At 36.3% G+C, this 22,669-nt stretch overlaps 1 protein-coding gene across 2 annotated transcripts in view; it reads right to left on the bottom strand.

The window, feature by feature from the left end:
• Nucleotides 1–22,669, bottom strand: part of LOC128660534 (uncharacterized) — a 117,479-nt gene that overhangs the window by 2,509 nt on the left and 92,301 nt on the right. For both annotated transcript variants that reach the window (XM_053714437.1, XM_053714436.1), the window contains 4 exons: nt 8,769–8,933; nt 6,393–8,258; nt 5,830–5,952; nt 4,079–4,189 (listed from right to left, as the gene is read on the bottom strand). In XM_053714437.1, the coding sequence (XP_053570412.1) occupies nt 4,079–4,189; nt 5,830–5,952; nt 6,393–8,258; nt 8,769–8,922 (2,254 nt within the window). In that variant the 5' untranslated portion in view covers nt 8,923–8,933. The remainder of the gene's footprint in view (nt 1–4,078; nt 4,190–5,829; nt 5,953–6,392; nt 8,259–8,768; nt 8,934–22,669) is intronic.

Genomic DNA, 22,669 nt, shown 5'->3' with positions numbered 1-22,669 from the left:
CTGAGAATCCCTGGACAGGTAACTGGAAAGTTTGTTTAGATGGGAAGCCATCAGATCTATTTCTGGAAGACCCCACATCTGAACAATCTGAGAACACACATCAGGATGTAGAGACCACTCCCCTGGATGTAAAGTCTGAGATAATCCGCCTGCCAATTGTCTACACCTGGGATATGAACCACAGAGATTAGACAGGAGCTGGATTCCACCCAAACAAGTATCAGAAATACTTCTTTCATAGCTTGGGGACCGTGAGTCTCACCCTGATGATTGACATATGCCACCATTGTGATAGTCTGAAAACAAATGAACGGTTCTCTCTTCAACCAAGGCCAAAACTGAAGAGCTCTGAGAATTGCACGGAGTTCTAAAATATTGATTGGCAATTTCGCCTCTTGAGATTTCCACACCCCTTGTGCTGTCAGAGATCCCCAGACAGCTCCGCAACCTGAAAGACTCGCATATGTTGTGATCGCAGTTCAGGTTGGCTGAACAAAAGAGGCCCCTTGAACTAAACACTGGTGATTTAACCACCACATCAGAGAGGAGTGTCGAACATTGGGATTTAAGGATATTAATTGCGATATCTTTGTATAATCCCGGCACCATTGATTCAGCATACAAAGCTGGAGAGGTCTCATGTGAAAATGAGCAAAAGGAATCGCGTCCGATGCTGCAGTCATGAGGCCTAAAACTTCCATAGCCACTGAAGGGAATGACTGAAATTGGTTGCAGCATGTCGGCACCTTCAGTCTCAAACGTCTCTTGTCTGTTAGACAAATCTGGAAACCTAAAAAGTTGACCCATGTCTGAGGAATCAAAAAATTTTGGTAAATTGATCCTCCAACCATGTTTTTGAAGAAACAACACTAGTTGATTTGTGTGAGGTTCTGCAGAACGTAAAGACTAAGCTAGTACCAAGATATCATCCAAATAAGCAAACACCACAATACCCTGTTCTCTGATTACAGAGAGTAGGGCACCTAGAACCTTTGAAACGATTCTTGGAGCTGTTGCTAGGCCAAAAAACGGAAGAGCAACAAATAGGTAATGCTGGTCTAGAAAAGAGAATCTCAGGAACTGGTAATGTTCTGGATGAATCTGAATATGAAGGTATGCATCCTGCAAGTCTATTGTGGTCATATAATGTCCTCGCTGAACAAAAGGCAGAATAGTCCTTATAGTCACCATCTTGAAAGTTGGTACTCTTACATAACGATTCAAAATTTTCAGATCCAGAACTGGTCTGAATGAATTTTCTTTCTTTGGGACAATGAATAGATTTGAATAAAACCCCAGACCTTGTTCCTGAAAAGGAACCGGCATGATTACCCCTGAAACCTCCAGGTCTGAAACACACTTCAGGAAAGTCTGGGCTTTGACTTGATTCACTGGGATGTGAGAGAATAAAAAAAAAAAATATATAATAATATCTTCTCACAGGAGGTCTTACTCTGAATCCTGTTCGGTATCCCTAAGAGACAATGCTCTGAATCCATTGATTTTGGACAGAATTTGCCCAAACATCCTTGAAAAACCTTAATCTGCCCCCTACCAGCTGAGCTGGAATGAGGGCCGCACCTTCATGCAGACTTGGGGGCTGACTTTGGTTTCTTAAAAGGCTTGGATTTATTCCAATTTGAGGAAGGCTTCCAATTGGAAACAGTTTCCTGGGGGGGGGGGGGGGAAGGATTAGGTTTTTGTTCCTTATTTTGACAAAAGGAACAAAAACGATTAGAAGCCTTAGATTTACCCTTAGGTTTTTTTATCCTGAGGCAGAAAAACTCCCTTCCCCCCAGTAACAGTTGAAATAATAGAATCCAACTGAGAACCAAATTAATTATTACCTTTTAAAGAAAGATAGATAGTAATCTAGACTTAGATGTCATATCAGCATTCAAAGATTTAAGCCACAAAGCTCTTCTAGCTAAAATAGCTAAAGACATGGATCTAACATCAATTTTGATAATATCAAAAATAGCATCACAAATAAAACGATTAGCACGTTGCAGTAAACGAACAATGCTATACAAGTCAGAATACAATTCTTGTTGCGCTAAATTCTCCAACCAGAAAGTTGAAGCAGCTTCAACATCAGCCAAAGAAATTGCAGGCCTAAGAAGAAGACCCGAATATAAATAGGCTTTCCTTAGATAAGATTCAAGCTTACTATCTAAAAGGATCTTTAAAGGAAGAACTATCTTCCATAGGAATAGTGGTTCATTTAGCAAGAGTAGAAATAGCCCCATCAACTTTGGGGATCTTTTCCCAAAACTCTATTGAAATTGCTTGTAAAGGATACAATTTTTTAAACCTTGCAGAAGGATTAAAAGGAGTACCCGGCTTATTCCATTCCTTAGAAATCATCAGAAATAGCATCAGGAATAGGAAAAACCTCTGGAGTAACCACAGGAGGTTTAAAAACAGAATTTAAAACGTTTACTGGTTTTAATATCAAGAGGACTAGCTTCCTCAATATCCAAAGCAATTAACACAGTTCTTTTAACAAAGAACACATATACTCCATTTTAAATAAAAAAGTAGATTTGTCAGTGTCAATATCTGAGGAAGGATCTTCTGAAATCAGATAGATCCTCAGAGGAGGATAATTCATTATGTTGTCGGTCATTTGAAATTTCATCAACTTTATGAGGATTTTTAAGAAAGTGGAAATGCAGACAACGCCTTCTGAATAGAATCAGTAACAAATTCTTTAAAATTCATAGGTATATCATGTACATTAGAAGTTGAAGGAACTGCAACCAGCAATGTACTATTACTGATGGACACACTATCTGCATGTAAAAGTTTATCATGACAACTAATACAAATGACATTAGGAGATATAATCTCCACAATTTTACAAAAAATGCACTTAGCTTTGGTAGAACCAATGTCAGGCAGCAAAGTTCCAACAGATACTTCTGAGGCAGGATCAGATTGAGACATCTTGCAAAATGTAAAAAACAACCCACAAAGCAAAAATATCAATTTCCTTATAGGACAGTTTCAGGAATGGGAAAAAAATACAAATAGCATAGTCCTCTGACATAGAAAAAGGCAAGAGGCAAAAGCAATGGGGCAGTAAATAATGAAAAAAAAATTGGCGGCAAGTATGACGCACAACGTAACTGAAATTTTTTTTGGTGCCAACCATGTTCGGAAACTACACTCGCGTCACTGACGCAACCCTGTGTGAAATCTCTGCGTCAATTACGACACCGGAAATGACGAACTTGCATCAACGGACGTGCCTTTCGCACCAAAAATGATACAAAGTGTAGCATATGGTGCACCCGCGAGCCTAAGTCAGGCCGCAATTTGAAACAAAGTAGTCAATTGAAAAAAAAGACTAAACCCCAGGTAAGAAAAATATTTCTTAATATTAGCTTTCCCCAAATATGAAACTGACAATCTGCAAAAGGAAATACATGAACCTGACTCATGGCAAATATAAGTACAATACATATATTTAGAACTTTATATAAATGCATAAAGTGCCAAACCATAGCTAAGGTGTCTTAAATAATAAAAAACATACTTACCAAAAGACACCCATCCACATATAGCAGATAGCCAGTTATCAGTAGAGGTAATGGTATATAAGAGTACATCGTCGATCTGAAAAGGGAGGTAGGAGATGAATCTCTACGACTGATAACATAGAACCTATGAAAAAGACCCCCATTAGGAAAATCATAACATTCAATAGGTGATACTCTCCATGTCCCTCTGACATTCGCTGTACTTTGAGAGGAATCGGGCTTCAAAATGCTGAGAAGCGCATATCAACTTAGAAATCTTAGCACAAACTTACTTCACCACCTCCATAGGAGGCAAAGTTTGTAAAAACTGAATTGTGGGTGTGGCGAGGGGTGTATTTATAGGCATTTTGAGGTTTGGGAAACTTTGCCCCTCCTAGTAGGATTGTATATCCCATACGTCACTAGCTCATGAACTCTTGCCAATTACATGAAAGAAATGTGACTTAATTTTTTTTGTCTTAAATGACTGATACAGTACATATATATATATATATATATATATATATATTTGTAATAAGCAATATCTTCCATACCTCTGTACAAGTAGGTTTTAGGAACCTCCCATTCGTCTATTTCTTCTGGATCAATTCTAGTTTGTTTCCTTTTAGAAGATTTGAGCGATCCTTTCTTTTTTGAAGAATTGACTATAATTAAAAAAAAAAAAAAAAAAAAGTTACACACGCCATTTTATCTAGGTTCTAGCAAACTGACAGTTTTCATTTACTTAAAGGGACACTGTCAAAATAAACTTGTATGATTCAGATAGAACATGCAGTTTTAATACACTTTCCAATTTACTTCCATTATCAATATTTACTCACAGGTTGTAAGTATACTAGTCTGATGTCTGTCACATGATACAGGGGGGCGGTAAATGGGAGAATATATACATTTGTTAAAAAAAAACTGCTTATTTGAAATTCAGAGTAGGTGTCAAGTCATCTTTTTTTCAACATTGGGGTATCATGTGCCTTTAAAAGTACTGTCCTTAGCACACTATAAGGATTGGTTTGCACCTCCCACTTTGGGGAAGATCATGTTTGCATATACCATCCAATTCTCCCAATCTGAAAAAGCAGTGTTTGTGTATATATATATATATATATATATCTCTATCTATCTATCTATCTCTCTTTTTTCACTGCCCCTTTAAATATTTAATAGTTCTAGCCGAGTGAGTTAAGTACCAAGCTAATCTAGAGAATCTGGCTTGATTTGCTATTCACTTGTTCACACATGTCAGGGAAGATAAAAATAATGTTATACAGACTGAGCAAGGTACATTTGAAGCTATGTTTGCTAAAATGAACAACTTTGATATGCAGCGAATTTACCCACAGTTTCATTCAACATTTTAACCAATACACAATATTTTGCTATTTACCAATGGCAAAGTCATGTATGTCTTCTCTTTCTAAACAATAGAAGATCCCAGAAAAGCTTACAGTCATTTGCGACATGATTACACAAGTGGTATGTGAATATTTCAGTGAGAAACACAAAGTTTGTGGGAAAGTTATGCTATTTTTTTTTTTTAATGATCATATCTGGCTGCGAAATGGTGGCATGAAATATACCAAAATGGACCTATTCCCTGTAGAAAAGAGCTGAAAGGGACAGTCAATTAAAAAAAACTCATGCTTCATATATGTAGTTTATAGCAGCTTTCCAATTTACTTTTATTATCAAATTTGCTTTGTTCTCTTGGTATTCTTTGTTGAAAGCTAAACATAGGTAAGCCCAAACTTATTTCTAAAGTGTTGAAGGGCATCTTAGTGCATTTTGGCAGTGCTAGTTCATGTGTCAGATAATGTTGTGCTCACTCCTGTTGAGAGTTCTTTATGAGTCAACACTGACTGGCTAAAATGAATTAAGGTCCTTTGAACAAAACGTTGTGCTGATATGTTTGTATGATGTCCCAATAAACATTTTGTGAATTTGATGAAGCTGTGATGCTACCATTTTGCATTTTTTCTACATTTTGGGATGAGTGCAGAGCCCTGGTAGTGTGCACAAGTGTTGGACATGGATTTAAAATGAAAAGCCTGTCAAACTGATAATGGGCAGTCTGCAGAGGCTTATATACATTTTAAATCAGAGGTAAAAAAGTATTAATATAGCAATGGGAATGAGTAATAAAGGGATCACCTTTTTTAAGGCATACATTTCCAATTAGACTGTTCATTTTCTCTCTCATATACATACACACACTTTCTGGCTCCTGTAGAAAAGTTATCCCGAAAAAAAAAAACCACACACACAACATGCATTTTAACATATATACCCGGCTCTTTGACTTTGGTTGGATCTTGCAAATAATATGCAGGTTCGGGGAATTTGGGCTTAGCACCTCTTCCAACCCAGTACTCTTCAACAACTGGCCCAGTGGTTTTCTTTTGAAGTTTTCCTATTAAAGAAATATAGAAAAATGACAATCCATTAACAAGATATCAGCATTTAAAAAAAATAAATAAAAATAAAAAATTGAGGGCAAAACCTAGAAAAAAGGTTTTACCCACCAAGCTAACAAAAAGCAGATAGAGGATATTGCCAAATTGTATTTCTCTAATATCCATTGTATAGCTTTGAAGTGCCGATCATTCCCATAAACAAAAAACGCATAACACTTCAGTTTGCTTGACAGATTTATCCTTTAAAATGCTGAACTTTTAGCAGGGAAGAATGCAGCATGTGCTGGTTTTTAAACAATACACATAAAAATGTTTGTTGTTTTGAAGTAGGATTCTGGTTTTCCAATCCGCAGGTTTTTGCGACAATTAGCGCTCTATGATAGCTGTAGGGTCTCAATAACTCTGCATGTGGGAGCCTCTTCATTAATCAACTTACCACCCATTGATTTCTGCATCGATTTCTTCTGTTCAGACATTTCTTGAAAGCCTCTCTCTGTCTTTGAGGATTGCTTCTCATCATAGCTGGCATAGTCATAGACCTCATAGTCCTTTTGTCGGTGAACTTGCCCCAATGCTTCATAAGCACCCTTTTTCTTCACTTTTAGTTTTTCTTTAACTGGCCATCCAATAAGTGGTGTTGCAATTGTGCCTTTGGGAGGTTTCCAGAGTATTCTTTTCTGAGCAATCTGCTTAAAGAAGCTACCTTTGCTAATGTTTAGCTGGCTAAATGGAATTGTCTCCTGAATGTAAAATTCTCCTTCATCACTATCATCTTCATCTAGTTCTTCCTCGTAATTCTCTTCTTCTACTACCCAGTATTCCTCTGAATCCTCTGGTTCAGACAGGGACTGGCTCTTCCTTGGTTTCTTTTTCAACGAATACAACTTCTTGTTCAATGTTCTTACTGGAACACCTAATTTTCTACCTCTGCTGGAAACATTTTTTACTTTTATGCCAGAAGCGTGATTCTTGTACTGGCTGCTATCATGTTTTACAGCTATATCTTCTTTTAAAGACCCACTACTTTGTATTTTCTCTCTATCAGAACCATCTGAACTTTTTCTAAAAGAATATATCCCTTTCCTGAGCATATAATCAGGCACAAAGTATGACACAGAAGCATTATCCATGGATGATCCTTCATCCCTAGAAGAAAGCTCTTCTGAAGTAATACTTAATATACTTGGCCGTTTTTGTTTCCTTTGAGCCATATAAAGATCATAATCATAGTTTGTCTCAACATTGTCAAAGCAGGCCACCCACGATGGGGATGGCACAAACTTTTCAACAGGGTCTTCTTCCCACATGCTTGTTTTGCTAGCCAACTCTGGCACCTCATTAAAGTTATATGGACCTTGATATTGTGTTTCTGAAATAGGATCTTGGCCAACAATTAATTCAGGGTCAGTTTTAGCTTCCTCTATTGTATTGTAGTCATCTTCCCAGTTTTCTGGAGATAAAGCTTGCTGTACTATATAGACAGGACTGGCTACATCATGATGCAACATCATGTTTTCTGATTCTAGCTCCACTGCTGCTTTTAGTTTCAAATTTGGCTTATTTGACACTACTGTAGTTTGAGTTTCTGTTTCCTGTACATCGTTAAGACACATACTATGAGGAAGTGAAGTTTCCTCTTCATTCGAGAAGGCAACACTCTGCACAGAAAGCTCCTCTCTTTCTGTGCGAGGGCCATACAACACACCCTCACAATAAAGGTCACGCTGCACTACACTTTCTGGCATTTCTTTAACAACTGCCACATCATATATTGGTATGGTTTCCTTATAAGACTTCCACATCTGTATGGCAGGAGAACCACCTCCATACTCTATTCTTACCTCCTCTTTCTCATATGCATAGCTTCCTGGAGGCATGGTGTGGTATTGTGATGAATTGCAAGCATTTTTATGAAAGTCTCTTTCCTGCGCTGCAGACACAGGAGACAAAGACATTTCAACAGTCTCCAAGTTACTATCATTCTGAGTGCTGCTAACGCCAGATGATTGGCACTCAGTACTTCTTCCATCTGAGCCATTGCCATCTGTACCCGTATGCTTTTTTGGCACATAATCTGGCAGCCGTTGGTCAGTCTGAGTTTCTTTAGTTTCAGTTCTTTTACCAGGACTGCTATAATGCCTAAAGCGAGTAGCATGGTAAAACATTGGGGATGGTGGATGGGGATTAAAATGAGGCCTTCTGTTCAATCTAGCATTCATTTGATGTTGAGGAACATAAAATCCAGGGTATTCATGGAGTGCAAGAGAATAGAATGGATAATATGGATTTCCACCTCTGTAGCCTGCAGAGAGAGAAAATAAAGTTATTTACCCATTTTCATGCACAGGAATACCAATATACTTTGTAAAATAAAATTAGCCATACAACTCTTAAACTTGTAGCTTTTACATTGCTCTTATTGAGTAAAGTGCATTCTATGGAACCCATACATATTGCACAGGGATTGCATAATACTGTATATGCAAGAGCTCATTTACATCCATCTCTAAACGGCCAGACCAAAGGAGATATGATAAACCTTACTCAAGAGGCTTTTCCAGAACTGCAAAACATTGCAATTTTTGCAAAATTAGCTCAATATTTTTTGTATGCAGAACTTTGGCAATTCAGTGATTAGTTTCTGATCTAACTCTATGGGCTTAATTATCATATGATGGGTGGACAACTGCAGCTTAATAAAGTGGAGCCCTAATATCCTTTTAGGCTATAAAATTAAAAGATGAAAAAGATGTAGATTTCATATAAAAGTTAAACTACCCTCACCATCACTGTACTTGGAAAATTATCTTACCAGGTCCAGGCATGCAATATGGATTGTACAGCTGACCAAGGTACCAAGGATTTGGGAAAGGTAGTTGTGCTGTCGGTTGTGCATAAAAGAAGGGTCTTTGTTGGTTTGCAGAATACTGCCCATTTTCTGGAGGGGGAGGAGCTGTAGTGTTCATTTTTTTAAATTCTTAAAAGGAAAAGAAATAAAGATGTTTATAAAAAAAAAAAAAAAAAAAAAAAAAAAAGAGTTAACAATAAAATTTCTAAGAGTCTAGAGCAGGAATCACACTTACCATTTACATATGATGGAGATGGAAAAGAAAAACAAAAAAAAACACCACACACAGATCAACTGGATGTGAATTATTTCCCCCCCACCCCCACCCCCACATGAATCCTAGGGAGACCAGAAAGTAGGGCATATAATTCTACCCCCCCTAAGTTCCAAGTGTCATGTTACTTTTTAAAGTTACATAAAGTGACCACCCCCAAGTACTAAGCTATCAAAAGGGACAGTAAAGTCCAAATTAAACTTTCATGATTCAGATAGGAGAATGTAATTTTAAACAAGTTTCCAATTTACTTTTATCATCAAATTTGCTTTGTTCTCTTGGTATTAGTTGAGTTAAACCTAGGTAGGCTCATATGCTAATTTTGAAGGCCGTCTTATCTGAATGCATCTGACAGTTTTTCACAGCTAGAGGGTATTAGTGCTCACACCCATGGAGTTATTTATGAGAGAGCACCAATTAGCTAAAATGCTATTCATTTGACATTGAAACAACTATGTTACAACCATCAAATGACCTGGTGACAATGGCAGGTACCTAATATCTTAAATACCTAGAGGCTAAAGAAAATGTCAGAGGTTGTGGAGCATGTCAAACTAAACTGTCAGGATTCAGAATAAGCAAATATTTAACAACTTTTCCAATTTACTTCTATGTACTTTGCTTAGTTCTCTTTATATTCTTTGTTGAAAAGTATACCCAGGTAGGCTCAGGAGCAGCAATGTACTGTTGGTAAGATACCTAGGTAGGATTTTCAACAAAAGGGAATTAAGCAAATTAAATAACAGAAAAAAAAAAAAGGCACACACACTATGCAATGCACAAGAGTTGAATTTAAACAGCAAGAGCAAAGAGCTTTTAAGATGTTTATTGCAAGTAAAAGAAAATAAGAGTTGCCTACTGAAGTGCATGCTGTCAGCTCATAGTAACAACTATTTCTAGACAGGGACAGGTCTCCACCAACTGGCAAGGAGTAGTGCATTTATTCAGTACAGCAACCTTTTATAAACTCCAAATATTTTAAACTGTCTTTAAAAAGGGATACTAAACCCAATTTTTTTCTCTCGTGATTGAGAGAGCATGCGATTTTAAGCACCTTTCTAATTTACTCCTATTACCAATTTTTCTTTGTTCTCATGCTAGCTTGATTTGAAAAAGCACTACTGTAAGCTTTAGAGCCAGACCATTTTTTGTTCAGCACCTGCTGATTTGTGGCTAAATGTAGCAAACTCTACCAAGGTGCTGAACTAAAAATGGGCCAGCTCGTAACCTTTTATTACTGCTTTTTCAAATCAAGATAGCATGAGAAGAAAAATTGACAATAGGAGTAACTTAGAAAGTTGCATGCTCTATCTGAATCATGAAAGAAACAAATGTGGGGTTAGTAGCCCTTTAAGAAAATAAAAAAAAAAGTAATATGCATAAAATGGGATTACAGCCAATTGCTTTATTATAATACAAATAATGTGCTACATAAACAATATTATAGAATATGCAGTCTCAAAAGTAGCACTATAGTCCAGACCCAAGCTTTAAAAGAAAGAGCCAGATTAAATTCCCTAACCTTAAAATGGACTTGATGAGGTATAATTATAGCTACTATAATCCAATCAGTGTGACTTTGCATTTGGATCTCCTATAACAAAAAGCATACTAGAATGGAAATAGGGTTTCTATCTAGAGCCAATTAATAAACATCTCAGATTAGAGAAAGTCATTGTAAATACATACTCTCAAAACATTACAATATCTAAGCATCTAATAAAAATGACATATATATATATATATATAACAAATATTCACATAAAATGATTCCCCAGGGTTTTACAAACTTAAGTATCATAGAATGTCTTCCACAAACTATGAATACTTGATAAGATTGTTAGAGAAAAATCAGGTACACACTAAAAAGAAAATCATTACTAACCTGAATACACTCAAAAGCACAACTAACTTTCCACCACTTGATCAACACCTGTTACACATTTATACATGGTCTAAGCCAAGGAACTCTTTATCAACACCAATTAATGGGGTGGGGTGGGGAGACACATACAAAAGGAAAAAAATAATAATTATGCTGGATTAAAGAAGGTCAGAATCAAGAGATGGAGCATAGTGTTGTACTTGATCTGCTGCAATATTGTTGGATAAATCAAAACAAAGCTTTGGCATTGAAATCTCACTAAATATTTGTTTAAGAACATAATCTGAGTTGCTCTACAGTACCCCCTGAATTTAGTTTAATTTGCTATGTAACAGAACATGTTGCTGTAATGGCAACAGTAGTATCTTATAAAACATTTCCTGTAAGGTTTGAATCATAACAAAAATAATAATAATATAATGGTAACGTTTCTTGGTCTTCCATTCCTGCCTCAGCATTTATGTAATTGCACAACTCAAATTAAGCAATGTGTTTGTGAGGTAAAGTTTAATAAATTAAGCAGCATATGAAAGCTGTTGATTCTTATTGATCTGATTAACTAAGTTGTTCTGCATATCGGTTTTGGATAGATTATGTATCTCTGGTTTTTCCTGATTAGAGATGTTAACGTTTTATTCAGAAGAGACTAATTTTGCTCCAGAGATTGCTTAAAGGGACACTGTACCCAAATATTTTTCTTTCATGATTCAGATAGAGCATGACATTTTAAGCAACTTTCTAATTTACTCCTATTATCAAATTTTCTTTATTCTCTTGGTATCTTTATTTTAAATGCAAGAATTTAAGTTTATATGCTGGCCCATTTTTGGTGAACAACCTGGGTTGTCCTTGCTGATTGGTGGATAAATTCATCCACCAATAAAAAAGTGCTGTCCAGAGTTCTGAAAGCCAAAAAAAGCTTAGATGCCTTCTTTTTCAAATAAAGATAGCAAGAAAACGAAGAAAAATTTATAATAGGAGTAAATTAGAAAGTTGCTTAAAATTGCATGCTCTATCTGAATCACGAAAGAAAAAATTTGGGTTCAGTGTCCCTTTAAGTTTGTGGCTTAAAGGGACAGTCTAGTCAAAATGAAACTTTCAAGATTCAGATAGGGCATGCAATTTTAAACAACTTTCCAAGTTACTTTTCTCATTAAATGTGCTTTGTTCTCTTGGTATTCTCTGCTGAAAGATAAACCTAGGTAGGGTCAAACTGATTTCTAAACTGTTAAAAAAAAAACGCCTCCTTTCTCAGTGAATTTTGACAGTTTTTCACAGTTAGACAGAGCTAGTTCATGTGTGTCATATAGATAACATTGTGCTCACTCCCGTGGAGTTATTTAAGAGTCAGCGCTGATTGGCTAAAATGTAAGTCTGTCAAAAGAACTGAGATAAAGGTGTAGTCTGCAGAGGCTTAGATACAAGGCAATCATATAGTGTATTAATATGACACTGTTGGTTATGCTAAACTGAAGAATCTGTAATAAAGAGATTATATATTGTTTTTAAACAATAAAAATTCTGTAGTAGACTGTCCCTTTATATACTATAACTGGACTCTCTCCTGTTATTTACGGAATATTGTAAAGATTGCCTAACAACATATGCAGCTTTTTTTTTTATAAATTAAATAATATGTGGATCTCTATCGATTCAAATGGTCACTTTGTAATGTTGATTTCAAAAATAAAATATATTGAAACAAAATTAAAGCTGAGGATTGTAGTTGCGAAGAATTGCTTTGGATCTAGTGTGTGTGTATATATATATATATATATATATATATATATATATATATATATATATATATATATATATATATATGTGTGTGTGTGTGTGTGTGTGAAAAATATTTTCTGCTTCATAGTGATTCCCCTAGACTAGTAGCTAACCATAGTGAGAGTATATGCAATGCATATACACACCTACCAAACAAACAAATCCTATTTGCTGTAAAAAAAGGCTGATAGAGCATGTTGCTATGAAGGCAATAATAGTAGCTTCTAAAAAATAAAAAAAACTAAGGCTATTGGTTATGCTTCCTGATCCTCCATATTTGCATGAGCATTTATGTATTAGCACAACTGTATTTAAATGTGCTCAAATAAAGCTTTATTATGTATTGGACGCAATTAACCCAAGAGAAAAATGATGGCAGCTCCATTTGGAAAGAGGTTTTATACAATTCCGATATCAATTATATGTTTTTTTTAATTATTTCTATGATACATCTTATCTACATTTAAATTAAAGTTAAACCATAAAAAAATAAGAACTACGTACTAAGCAATATATGAGCAAAATGTATAGATTTCTCAATAAAAAAAAAAAAGAAAATGAGTAGAAAAAATGTTTATGCTTGATGAGTATAAAAGCTAATTTTATAACTGTTGCATTTGGCTTCAATAGGGGGAGATGACATTTAAAAGGTATGTCCCTAGACTGCAAAACAATGCAAAGTTTGCTATTAAAATTAAAGTTATTAAAACAATTTTATATTTGAAACTGGTGCATTCATGTTGTATACTGTGCATATATACGTGTGTATATATATATATATATATATATATATATGGTAATTTACAAAGTGAGTCATCAGCTCCCAAGTGTTTACAGGATGCCCATTGACTCAACTAACTAGTTGGGATGTCTGTTTGAGGCAGAACCTGTAAGAAAGGAAAAAACTGTCAACAGGATACCTCTCACTGCGTGTCTGACAGGAGCTATGAGGTGAAGACACCCTCTCTAACCTGCCTTATGTTATGGCAAGTTCTCAGTAATGAGACAAATTTCATCCTAAAAGGAGTGATGCATACAGATATTCCTGACAGCATATCATGCAGGTGTCCAGCGTCTTTATTGGCTGTTAGCCTGTCATACCTCCAAGTAAGATCCTTGTATTGGTTGTTACATATTTCATGTATAATATTTTAAAGCGATGCCAAATTCCACAGTGTTTGCTATTTAAGATTGACTGCTGACAATAAACTTAATTTCTGAGTTTGGTATGCTGATCATACAAGAGAATTCTGCCATTTTATATTTTCAGTGTTAAAAAGATAGCAGTGTAGACAAAGCACATGTAATCTATAACAGACTGAATAACTTGCAAAGTCTGGTTGGTGACTTGATTTTAAGCAAGCTTCCTAAATTTCATAATCACAAATACAGATTTTGATTTAGTTATTTGAAGATCACTGTCTATCTTAGTAACAACAGTCCTCTTCTGATGTGGATTATTTTGCCAGTCACTTTAAAGGGACATTAAACAATTTGAGATGATAAAATAAAATGATAAATTGTATATGTAAATAAAACACTGCAATACACTTTTATTATTTATTTTGTTCCCTTTTCTTGAAAATGTGAGCTTTTCAGTTCCTGTTAGAAATGTAAGTGCAGAACACTGTTATATTCTAAACAGCCATTGGCTGCATGCTATATTGACCTATTTATAACTGTCCCTAATTGGCTAAAGCAGAGAAAGTAACCTAAGTTACAACATGACAGCTCCCATTGTTTTATAGACACTCAGGCCTAGATTTGGAGTTCGGCGGTAAAAGGGCTGCTAACGCTCCGCGGGCTTTTTTCTGGCCGCACCATAAATTTAACTCTGGTATCGAGAGTTTAATCAAATGCTGCGTTAGGCTCCAAAAAAGGAGCGTAGAGCATTTTTACCGCAAATGCAACTCTCGATACCAGAGTTGCTTACGGACGCGGCCGGCCTCAAAAACGTGCTCGTGCACGATTCTCCCATAGGAAACAATGGGGCTGTTTGAGCTGAAAAAAAACCTAACACCTGCAAAAAAGCAGCGTTCAGCTCTTAACGCAGCCCCATTGTTTCCTATGGGGAAACACTTCCTACGTCTGCACCTAACACCCTAACATGTACCCCGAGTCTAAACACCCCTAACCTTACACTTATTAACCCCTAATCTGCCGCCCCCGCTATCGCTGACCCCTGCATATTTTTTTTAACCCCTAATCTGCCGCTCCGTAAATCGCCGCAACCTACGTTATCCCTATGTACCCCTAATCTGCTGCCCTAACATCGCCGACCCCTATATTATATTTATTAACCCCTAATCTGCCCCCCTCAACGTCGCCGACACCTGCCTACACTTATTAACCCCTAATCTGCCGAGCGGACCTGAGCGCTACTATAATAAAGTTATTAACCCCTAATCCGCCTCACTAACCCTATCATAAATAGTATTAACCCCTAATCTGCCCTCCCTAACATCGCCGACACCTAACTTCAATTATTAACCCCTAATCTGCCGACCGGAGCTCACCGCTATTCTAATAAATGTATTAACCCCTAAAGCTAAGTCTAACCCTAACACTAACACCCCCCTAAGTTAAATATAATTTTTATCTAACGAAATAAATTAACTCTTATTAAATAAATGATTCCTATTTAAAGCTAAATACTTACCTGTAAAATACATCCTAATATAGCTACAATATAAATTATAATTATATTATAGCTATTTTAGGATTAATATTTATTTTACAGGTAACTTTGTAATTATTTTAACCTGGTACAATAGCTATTAAATAGTTAAGAACTATTTAATAGTTACCTAGTTAAAATAATAACAAAATTACCTGTAAAATAAGTCCTAACCTAAGATATAATTAAACCTAACACTACCCTATCAATAAAATAATTAAATAAACTACCTACAATTACCTACAATTAACCTAATACTACACTATCAATAAATTAATTAAATACAATTCCTACAAATAAATACAATTAAATAAACTAGCTAAAGTACAAAAAATAAAAAAGATCTAAGTTACAGAAAATAAAAAAATATTTACAAACATAATAAAAATATTACAACAATTTTAAACTAATTACACCTACTCTAAGCCCCCTAATAAAATAACAAAGCCCCCCAAAATAAAAAATTCCCTACCCTATTCTAAATTAAAAAAGTTACAAGCTCTTTTACCTTACCAGCCCTGAACAGGGCCCTTTGCGGGGCATGCCCCAAGAATTCCAGCTCTTTTGCCTGTAAAAGAATAAATACAATACCCCCCCCCAACATTACAACCCACCACCCACATACCCCTAATCTAACCCAAACCCCCCTTAAATAAACCTAACACTAAGCCCCTGAAGATCTTCCTACCTTGTCTTCACCATACCAGGTTCACCGATCCGTCCTGAAGAGCTCCTCCGATGTCCTGATCCAAGCCCAAGCGGGGGCTGAAGAGGTCCATGATCCGGTCAAAGTCTTCATCCAAGCGGGGCAGAAGAGGATCTTCCATCCGATTGAAGTCATCATCCAGGCGGCATCTTCTATGGTCTTCCATCCGGAGCGAAGCGGCAGGATCCTGAAGACCTCCAGCGCGGAACATCCATCCGGACCGACGACTGAACGACGAATGACTGTTCCTTTAAGGGACGTCATCCAAGATGGCGTCCCTCGAATTCCGATTGGCTGATAGGATTCTATCAGCCAATCGGAATTAAGGTATGAATTTTCTGATTGGCTGATGGAATCAGCCAATCAGAATCAAGTTCAATCCGATTGGCTGATCCAATCAGCCAATCAGATTGAGCTCGCATTCTATTGGCTGATCGGAACAGCCAATAGAATGCAAGCTCAATCTGATTGGCTGATTGGATCAGCCAATCGGATTGAACTTGATTCTGATTGGCTGATTCCATCAGCCAATCAGAAAATTCATACCTTAATTCCGATTGGCTGATAGAATCCTATTAGCCAATCGGAATTCGAGGGACGCCATCTTGGATGACGTCCCTTAAAGGAACAGTCATTCGTCGTTCAGTCGTCGGTCCGGATGGATGTTCCGCGCTGGAGGTCTTCAGGATCCTGCCGCTTCGCTCCGGATGGAAGACCATAGAAGATGCCGCCTGGATGATGACTTCAATCGGATGGAAGATCCTCTTCTGCCCCGCTTGGATGAAGACTTTGACCGGATCATGGACCTCTTCAGCCCCCGCTTGGGCTTGGATCAGGACATCGGAGGAGCTCTTCAGGACGGATCGGTGAACCTGGTATGGTGAAGACAAGGTAGGAAGATCTTCAGGGGCTTAGTGTTAGGTTTATTTAAGGGGGGTTTGGGTTAGATTAGGGGTATGTGGGTGGTGGGTTGTAATGTTGGGGGGGGGGGTATTGTATTTATTCTTTTACAGGCAAAAGAGCTGGAATTCTTGGGGCATGCCCCGCAAAGGGCCCTGTTCAGGGCTGGTAAGGTAAAAGAGCTTGTAACTTTTTTAATTTAGAATAGGGTAGGGAATTTTTTATTTTGGGGGGCTTTGTTATTTTATTAGGGGGCTTAGAGTAGGTGTAATTAGTTTAAAATTGTTGTAATATTTTTATTATGTTTGTAAATATTTTTTTATTTTCTGTAACTTAGATCTTTTTTATTTTTTGTACTTTAGCTAGTTTATTTAATTGTATTTATTTGTAGGAATTGTATTTAATTAATTTATTGATAGTGTAGTGTTAGGTTAATTGTAGGTAATTGTAGGTAGTTTATTTAATTATTTTATTGATAGTCTAGTGTTAGGTTTAATTATAACTTAGGTTAGGATTTATTTTACAGGTACATTTGTTATTATTTTAGCTAGGTAACTATTAAATAGTTCTTAACTATTTAATAGCTATTGTACCTGGTTAAAATAATTACAAAGTTACCTGTAAAATAAATATTAATCCTAAAATAGCTATAATATAATTATAATTTATATTGTAGCTATATTAGGGTTTATTTTACAGGTAAGTATTTAGCTTTAAATAGGAATCATTTATTTAATAAGAGTTAATTTATTTCGTTAGATAAAAATTATATTTAACTTAGGGGGGTGTTAGTGTTAGGGTTAGACTTAGCTTTAGGGGTTAATACATTTATTAGAATAGCGGTGAGCTCCGGTCGGCAGATTAGGGGTTAATAATTGAAGTTAGGTGTCGGCGATGTTAGGGAGGGCAGATTAGGGGTTAATACTATTTATGATAGGGTTAGTGAGGCGGATTAGGGGTTAATAACTTTATTATAGTAGCGCTCAGGTCCGCTCGGCAGATTAGGGGTTAATAAGTGTAGGCAGGTGTCGGCGACGTTGAGGGGGGCAGATTAGGGGTTAATAAATATAATATAGGGGTCGGCGATGTTAGGGGTAGCAGATTAGGGGTACATAGGGATAACGTAGGTGGCGGCGATTTGCTGTCGGAAGATTAGGGGTTAATTATTTTAAGTAGCTTGCGGCGACGTTGTGGGGGGCAAGTTAGGGGTTAAGAAATATAATATAGGGGTCGGCGGGGTTAGGGGCAGCAGATTAGGGGTACATAAGTATAACGTAGGTGGCGGTCGGCAGATTAGGGGTTAAAAATTTAAATAGAGTGGCGGCGATGTGGGGGGACCTCGGTTTAGGGGTACATAGGTAGTTTATGGGTGTTAGTGTACTTTAGGGTACAGTAGTTAAGAGCTTTATAAACCGGCGTTAGCCAGAAAGCTCTTAACTCCTGCTATTTTCAGGCGGCTGGAATTTTGTCGTTAGAGCTCTAACGCTCACTTCAGAAACGACTCTAAATACCAGCGTTAGAAAGATCCCATTGAAAATATAGGCTACGCAAATGGCGTAGGGGGATCTGCGGTATGGAAAAGTCGCGGCTGAAAAGTGAGCGTTAGACCCTTTAATCACTGACTCCAAATACCAGCGGGCGGCCAAAACCAGCGTTAGGAGCCTCTAACGCTGGTTTTGACGGCTACCGCCGAACTCCAAATCTAGGCCTCAAACTTTACACTTATTTTGTCAACATTTAAACAACTAATGAATTTTTTTTTAAAAAATCTACATGTTATTCTCAGACTAATCTTTTCTTTGAATGCATAATTATATCTAGCATTTATTTAGTGTTTAATGTCCCTATAAGTCAAGGATATTAAAAATAAGATATTTTAAAAATGAATGTTATGTCCTGCTACAGTGATTGCCCCCCACGCTTGCTACGTGACTGCAGCTATCCTGCATGTAACAACCATTCTTTCATTCTGTCACAGTCTTTGTCATTACTACTGCTAATGAAAATAAATTATCAACCACTTTTGTAGATGTGCCAGCAAATAACTTCTGAACTTGTTACCCTTCAACCCAAGATCAAGACCCTTTTTTTGGAGTTGCCCTTTTTGTAAAAAAAAAACATCCAAACTCCACATTATTAGATGCCTTAATATATGTAAAGGGTTTCCTTAAAAGGACATTACGGTTAAAATTTAAATGCACTTAGATGAATTGCATCTTTGAATAGAAACATATTTTCAACATACATATATTAGCAATAATGCTTCTAGTAAACGTTATTACTGTTTAAGTGTTAACATTTTTCTCTGCACGTGCATGTGAAGCATAGCTAGATATTCTCAGTGCAGCAGAATTGTATATATTGCAGCTGCTCTGCGCACCAGTGGGGCTTGTATCATGCCAGCAATTAACAAATTAAGTCATTACCAGATGGTACAAGCACCTTAAGGCTTTCTGAGCAAGTGTTGTGTTTAAAATGCTGGTGCACGGTGCATATTTAAATACACTTTTGAAACCGTTATAGCTTTTATTAGAAGCATTTTTGCTAATATATGTTTATTACAAAACTGCTTCTATTCAAAACTGAAATGCATCCATGTGGATTTCGTCACCTCTCTCCTTCACATCTTTAAACCATAATGAAGGCTTTCTTTGCAAGGTTTATTTCTTTCATATAGGTGGCGAGAGTCCACGATTTGTTACATATGGGATATACATTCCTACCAGGAGGAGGCAAAGTTTCCCAAACCTCAAAGCCTATAAATACCCCACCCACCTCACTCATATCTCAGTTTAAACTTTGCCTATTTTGGAGGTGGTTAAAGTATGATGCGCTTCAGTGTATATTGAAGTCTGTTTTTTTCCCTCAGATTTACAGTGTTTGTCAGAGGGAAGTGGAGGGAGTTTTGCCTAAGGTTATCATGTTTCTACCTCTGTTTAAAGCCTTTTTATGGGCTATCTGTACCGGTTGCAGGGATTCATCTCCTGTCTCCCTTTATGGTTCAACATACTCCTATATCTGTACCTCTGCTGATATGTTTTCAGCACTGGTTTAGCCTGTCTGCATTTGTGGACGAGTGTCTGCTTTATTACGGTAAGTATAATTTTTTACTAAGGTACTCCTGACTAATTTGGGCACTTTTTATAGAGAAAATATATTGCTTTATTATAAATATATTGCAGCCCAGGGACTTAAGTTTTTTTTCTCTGCTTATATTGATACATATAATTTGTTTTTGAGGATGGTTTTTATTACATGCTGCTATGTGTTAAAGAGACACTGAACCCAATTTTTTTAGTACAGCAACCTTTTATAAACTCCAAATATTTTAAACTGTCTTTAAAGGGACACTAAACCCATTTTTTTTTCTTTCATGATTCAAATAGAGCATGCAATTTTAATCAACTTTCTAATTTACTCCAATTATCAATTTTCTTCATTCTCTTGCTATCTTTATTTGAAAAAGAAGGCATCTAAGCTAAGGAGCAAGCCAATTTTTGCTTCAGACCCTGGACAGCACTTGTTTATTGGTGGGTGAATTTATCCACCAATCAGTAAAAACAATCCAGGTTGTTCACCAAAAATGGGCCGGCATCTAAACTTACATTCTTGCTTTTCAAATAAAGATACCAAGAGAATGAAGAAAATGTGATAATAGGAGTAAATTAGAAAGTTGCTTAAAATTGCATGCTCTAGCTGAATCACAAAAGAAAAAAATGGGTTCAGTGTCCCTTTAAGGTTTTTTGTTGTAAATTTGAGCACATTCGTTTGATGCTTACCTTTACCTGGTCACTTGAATCTGGCAAGTGGGCCCCTGAATAGCGTCTTTTTTTTAAACCCGCCCCCTATTTTTTTACCGCAATTTTGCTCTTCAATTTGGCTTTAAATAGATGTGTTTAACATCTCTCAGCACCTCAAAATTTATAGGGGCTTTATGTTTACTACAAAAATGTATTATACTTAAAGCTCTTTTTACAAGTGTTTTTAAGGAGTATTTTAATTATCTTTGCAAATACTTTTTCCCAAATCCTCAGTCTTTTTAAGCATTAGTGTTTTTTCTATAAAATTGTAATTAATTTTACTTTTTTCTGATTTTTTTTGTTTTTCCTCTGCCCTAATGGAACAACCCACTACTGTCCCTGAAATCACCATAGGACCTGAGTCTGTTGAACACATTTCTACTAAAGCTAAGTGTATCTTTTGCAAAACTTCTGAAGTGCCATCTTTAGCAAATTTATGTGACTCATGTATATTGTTTTTATCAAGACCTACTGAGGTCCCTATGGTTTCAAACGCTCCTTCTGTTTCAATTTCACAGATAGATGTAGATGGCGTACCCCCAGCAATGAAGAAATGTATTGCTGCTTCAATTGATAAGGCTCTGACTGAATTTCTGCCTTCAAATAAGCGTAAGAGATCAGCACATGTTTTGCCTTCATCTATTAAAATCTGTACTGATCAGACTAATACTGACGTATCTTCTCATGATGATGATTTCTTTGATACTGAAGCTCCTTCATCTGATACAGAACCAAATAAATCTTCTTTTTTATTTAAAATTGAGTACATTCATTCTCTTTTAAAAGAAGTTTAATTCATTTTAGGCATTGAAGAAGTTAAACCTTCTGAGGATATTCCTTGTAACAAGTTAAATTCTTTTTTTAAGTTTAACATTGTTATTCCAGAAATATTTCCTGTACCTATGCAGTCTCTAATATTATTTCTAAAGAATGGTCTAAACCTGTTACTTCTTTTAATCCTTCCTCTAAGTTTAAAGAAATTGTATCCTTTATATGTTGCTAATTTTGAGCTATGGGAAACTATCCCTAAGGTAGGTGGGGCTATTTCTTCTCTAGCTGAGCGTACTATGATTCCATTAGAAGATAGTACTTCTTTCAAAGATCCTCTAGAGAGGAAACTTGAATCTTTTTTTGAGAAGGGCTTATTTAAATACTGGTTATGTTCTTAGACCAGCTATATCTATTGCTGATGTATCGTCCGCCTCTACTTTTTGGCTTTCTAATCTTGCTCAGCATCTTTCTTAACATCCTGAATGATGTAATGTAAAACATTTACTACAAGAAGCAAATCTTTTTATTTGTGATGCAGTATTTGACATTGTCAAAATTAATATTCAAACTATGTCTTTAGCTTTTCTTTCTAGAAGAGCTTTATGACTTAAAACTTGGAATGCTGATATGGTTTCCAAGATGAGATTACTATCTCTTTCTTTTCAGGGTAAGAATCTATTTGGTTCACAATTAGATTCTATAATTTCTTTCATTACTGGAGGTAAGTCTGTTTTTTTACCTCAAGTTTATAGATCTAAGGGGAAGTTCAAGGCTCCAAATCGTTTTCATTCCTTTCGGAACAAAGATGAGAAGCCTTTCCCCTCTCCAAAAGCCCCTGGCTCTAACTGGAGACCTTCTTCCAATTGGAATAAATCTAAACAATTCAAGAAACCTAATCCTGTCCAGAAAACAGCATGAAGGTGCGGCCCCCATTCCAGTTCTTCTGGTAGGGGGCAGATTAAAACGTTTTCAGAAAATTTAATCAGAATCTGTCCAAAATTCCTGAATTCAGAATATAATTTCACACGGTTATCGAATTGGTTTCAAGATCAGACCTCTAAGGAGACAGTTTT

The sequence above is a fragment of the Bombina bombina genome, chromosome 5 (assembly GCF_027579735.1).
Source record: "Bombina bombina isolate aBomBom1 chromosome 5, aBomBom1.pri, whole genome shotgun sequence".
Classification (NCBI taxonomy): domain Eukaryota; kingdom Metazoa; phylum Chordata; class Amphibia; order Anura; family Bombinatoridae; genus Bombina; species Bombina bombina.
This window is presented reverse-complemented; position numbering and strand designations above follow the sequence as displayed.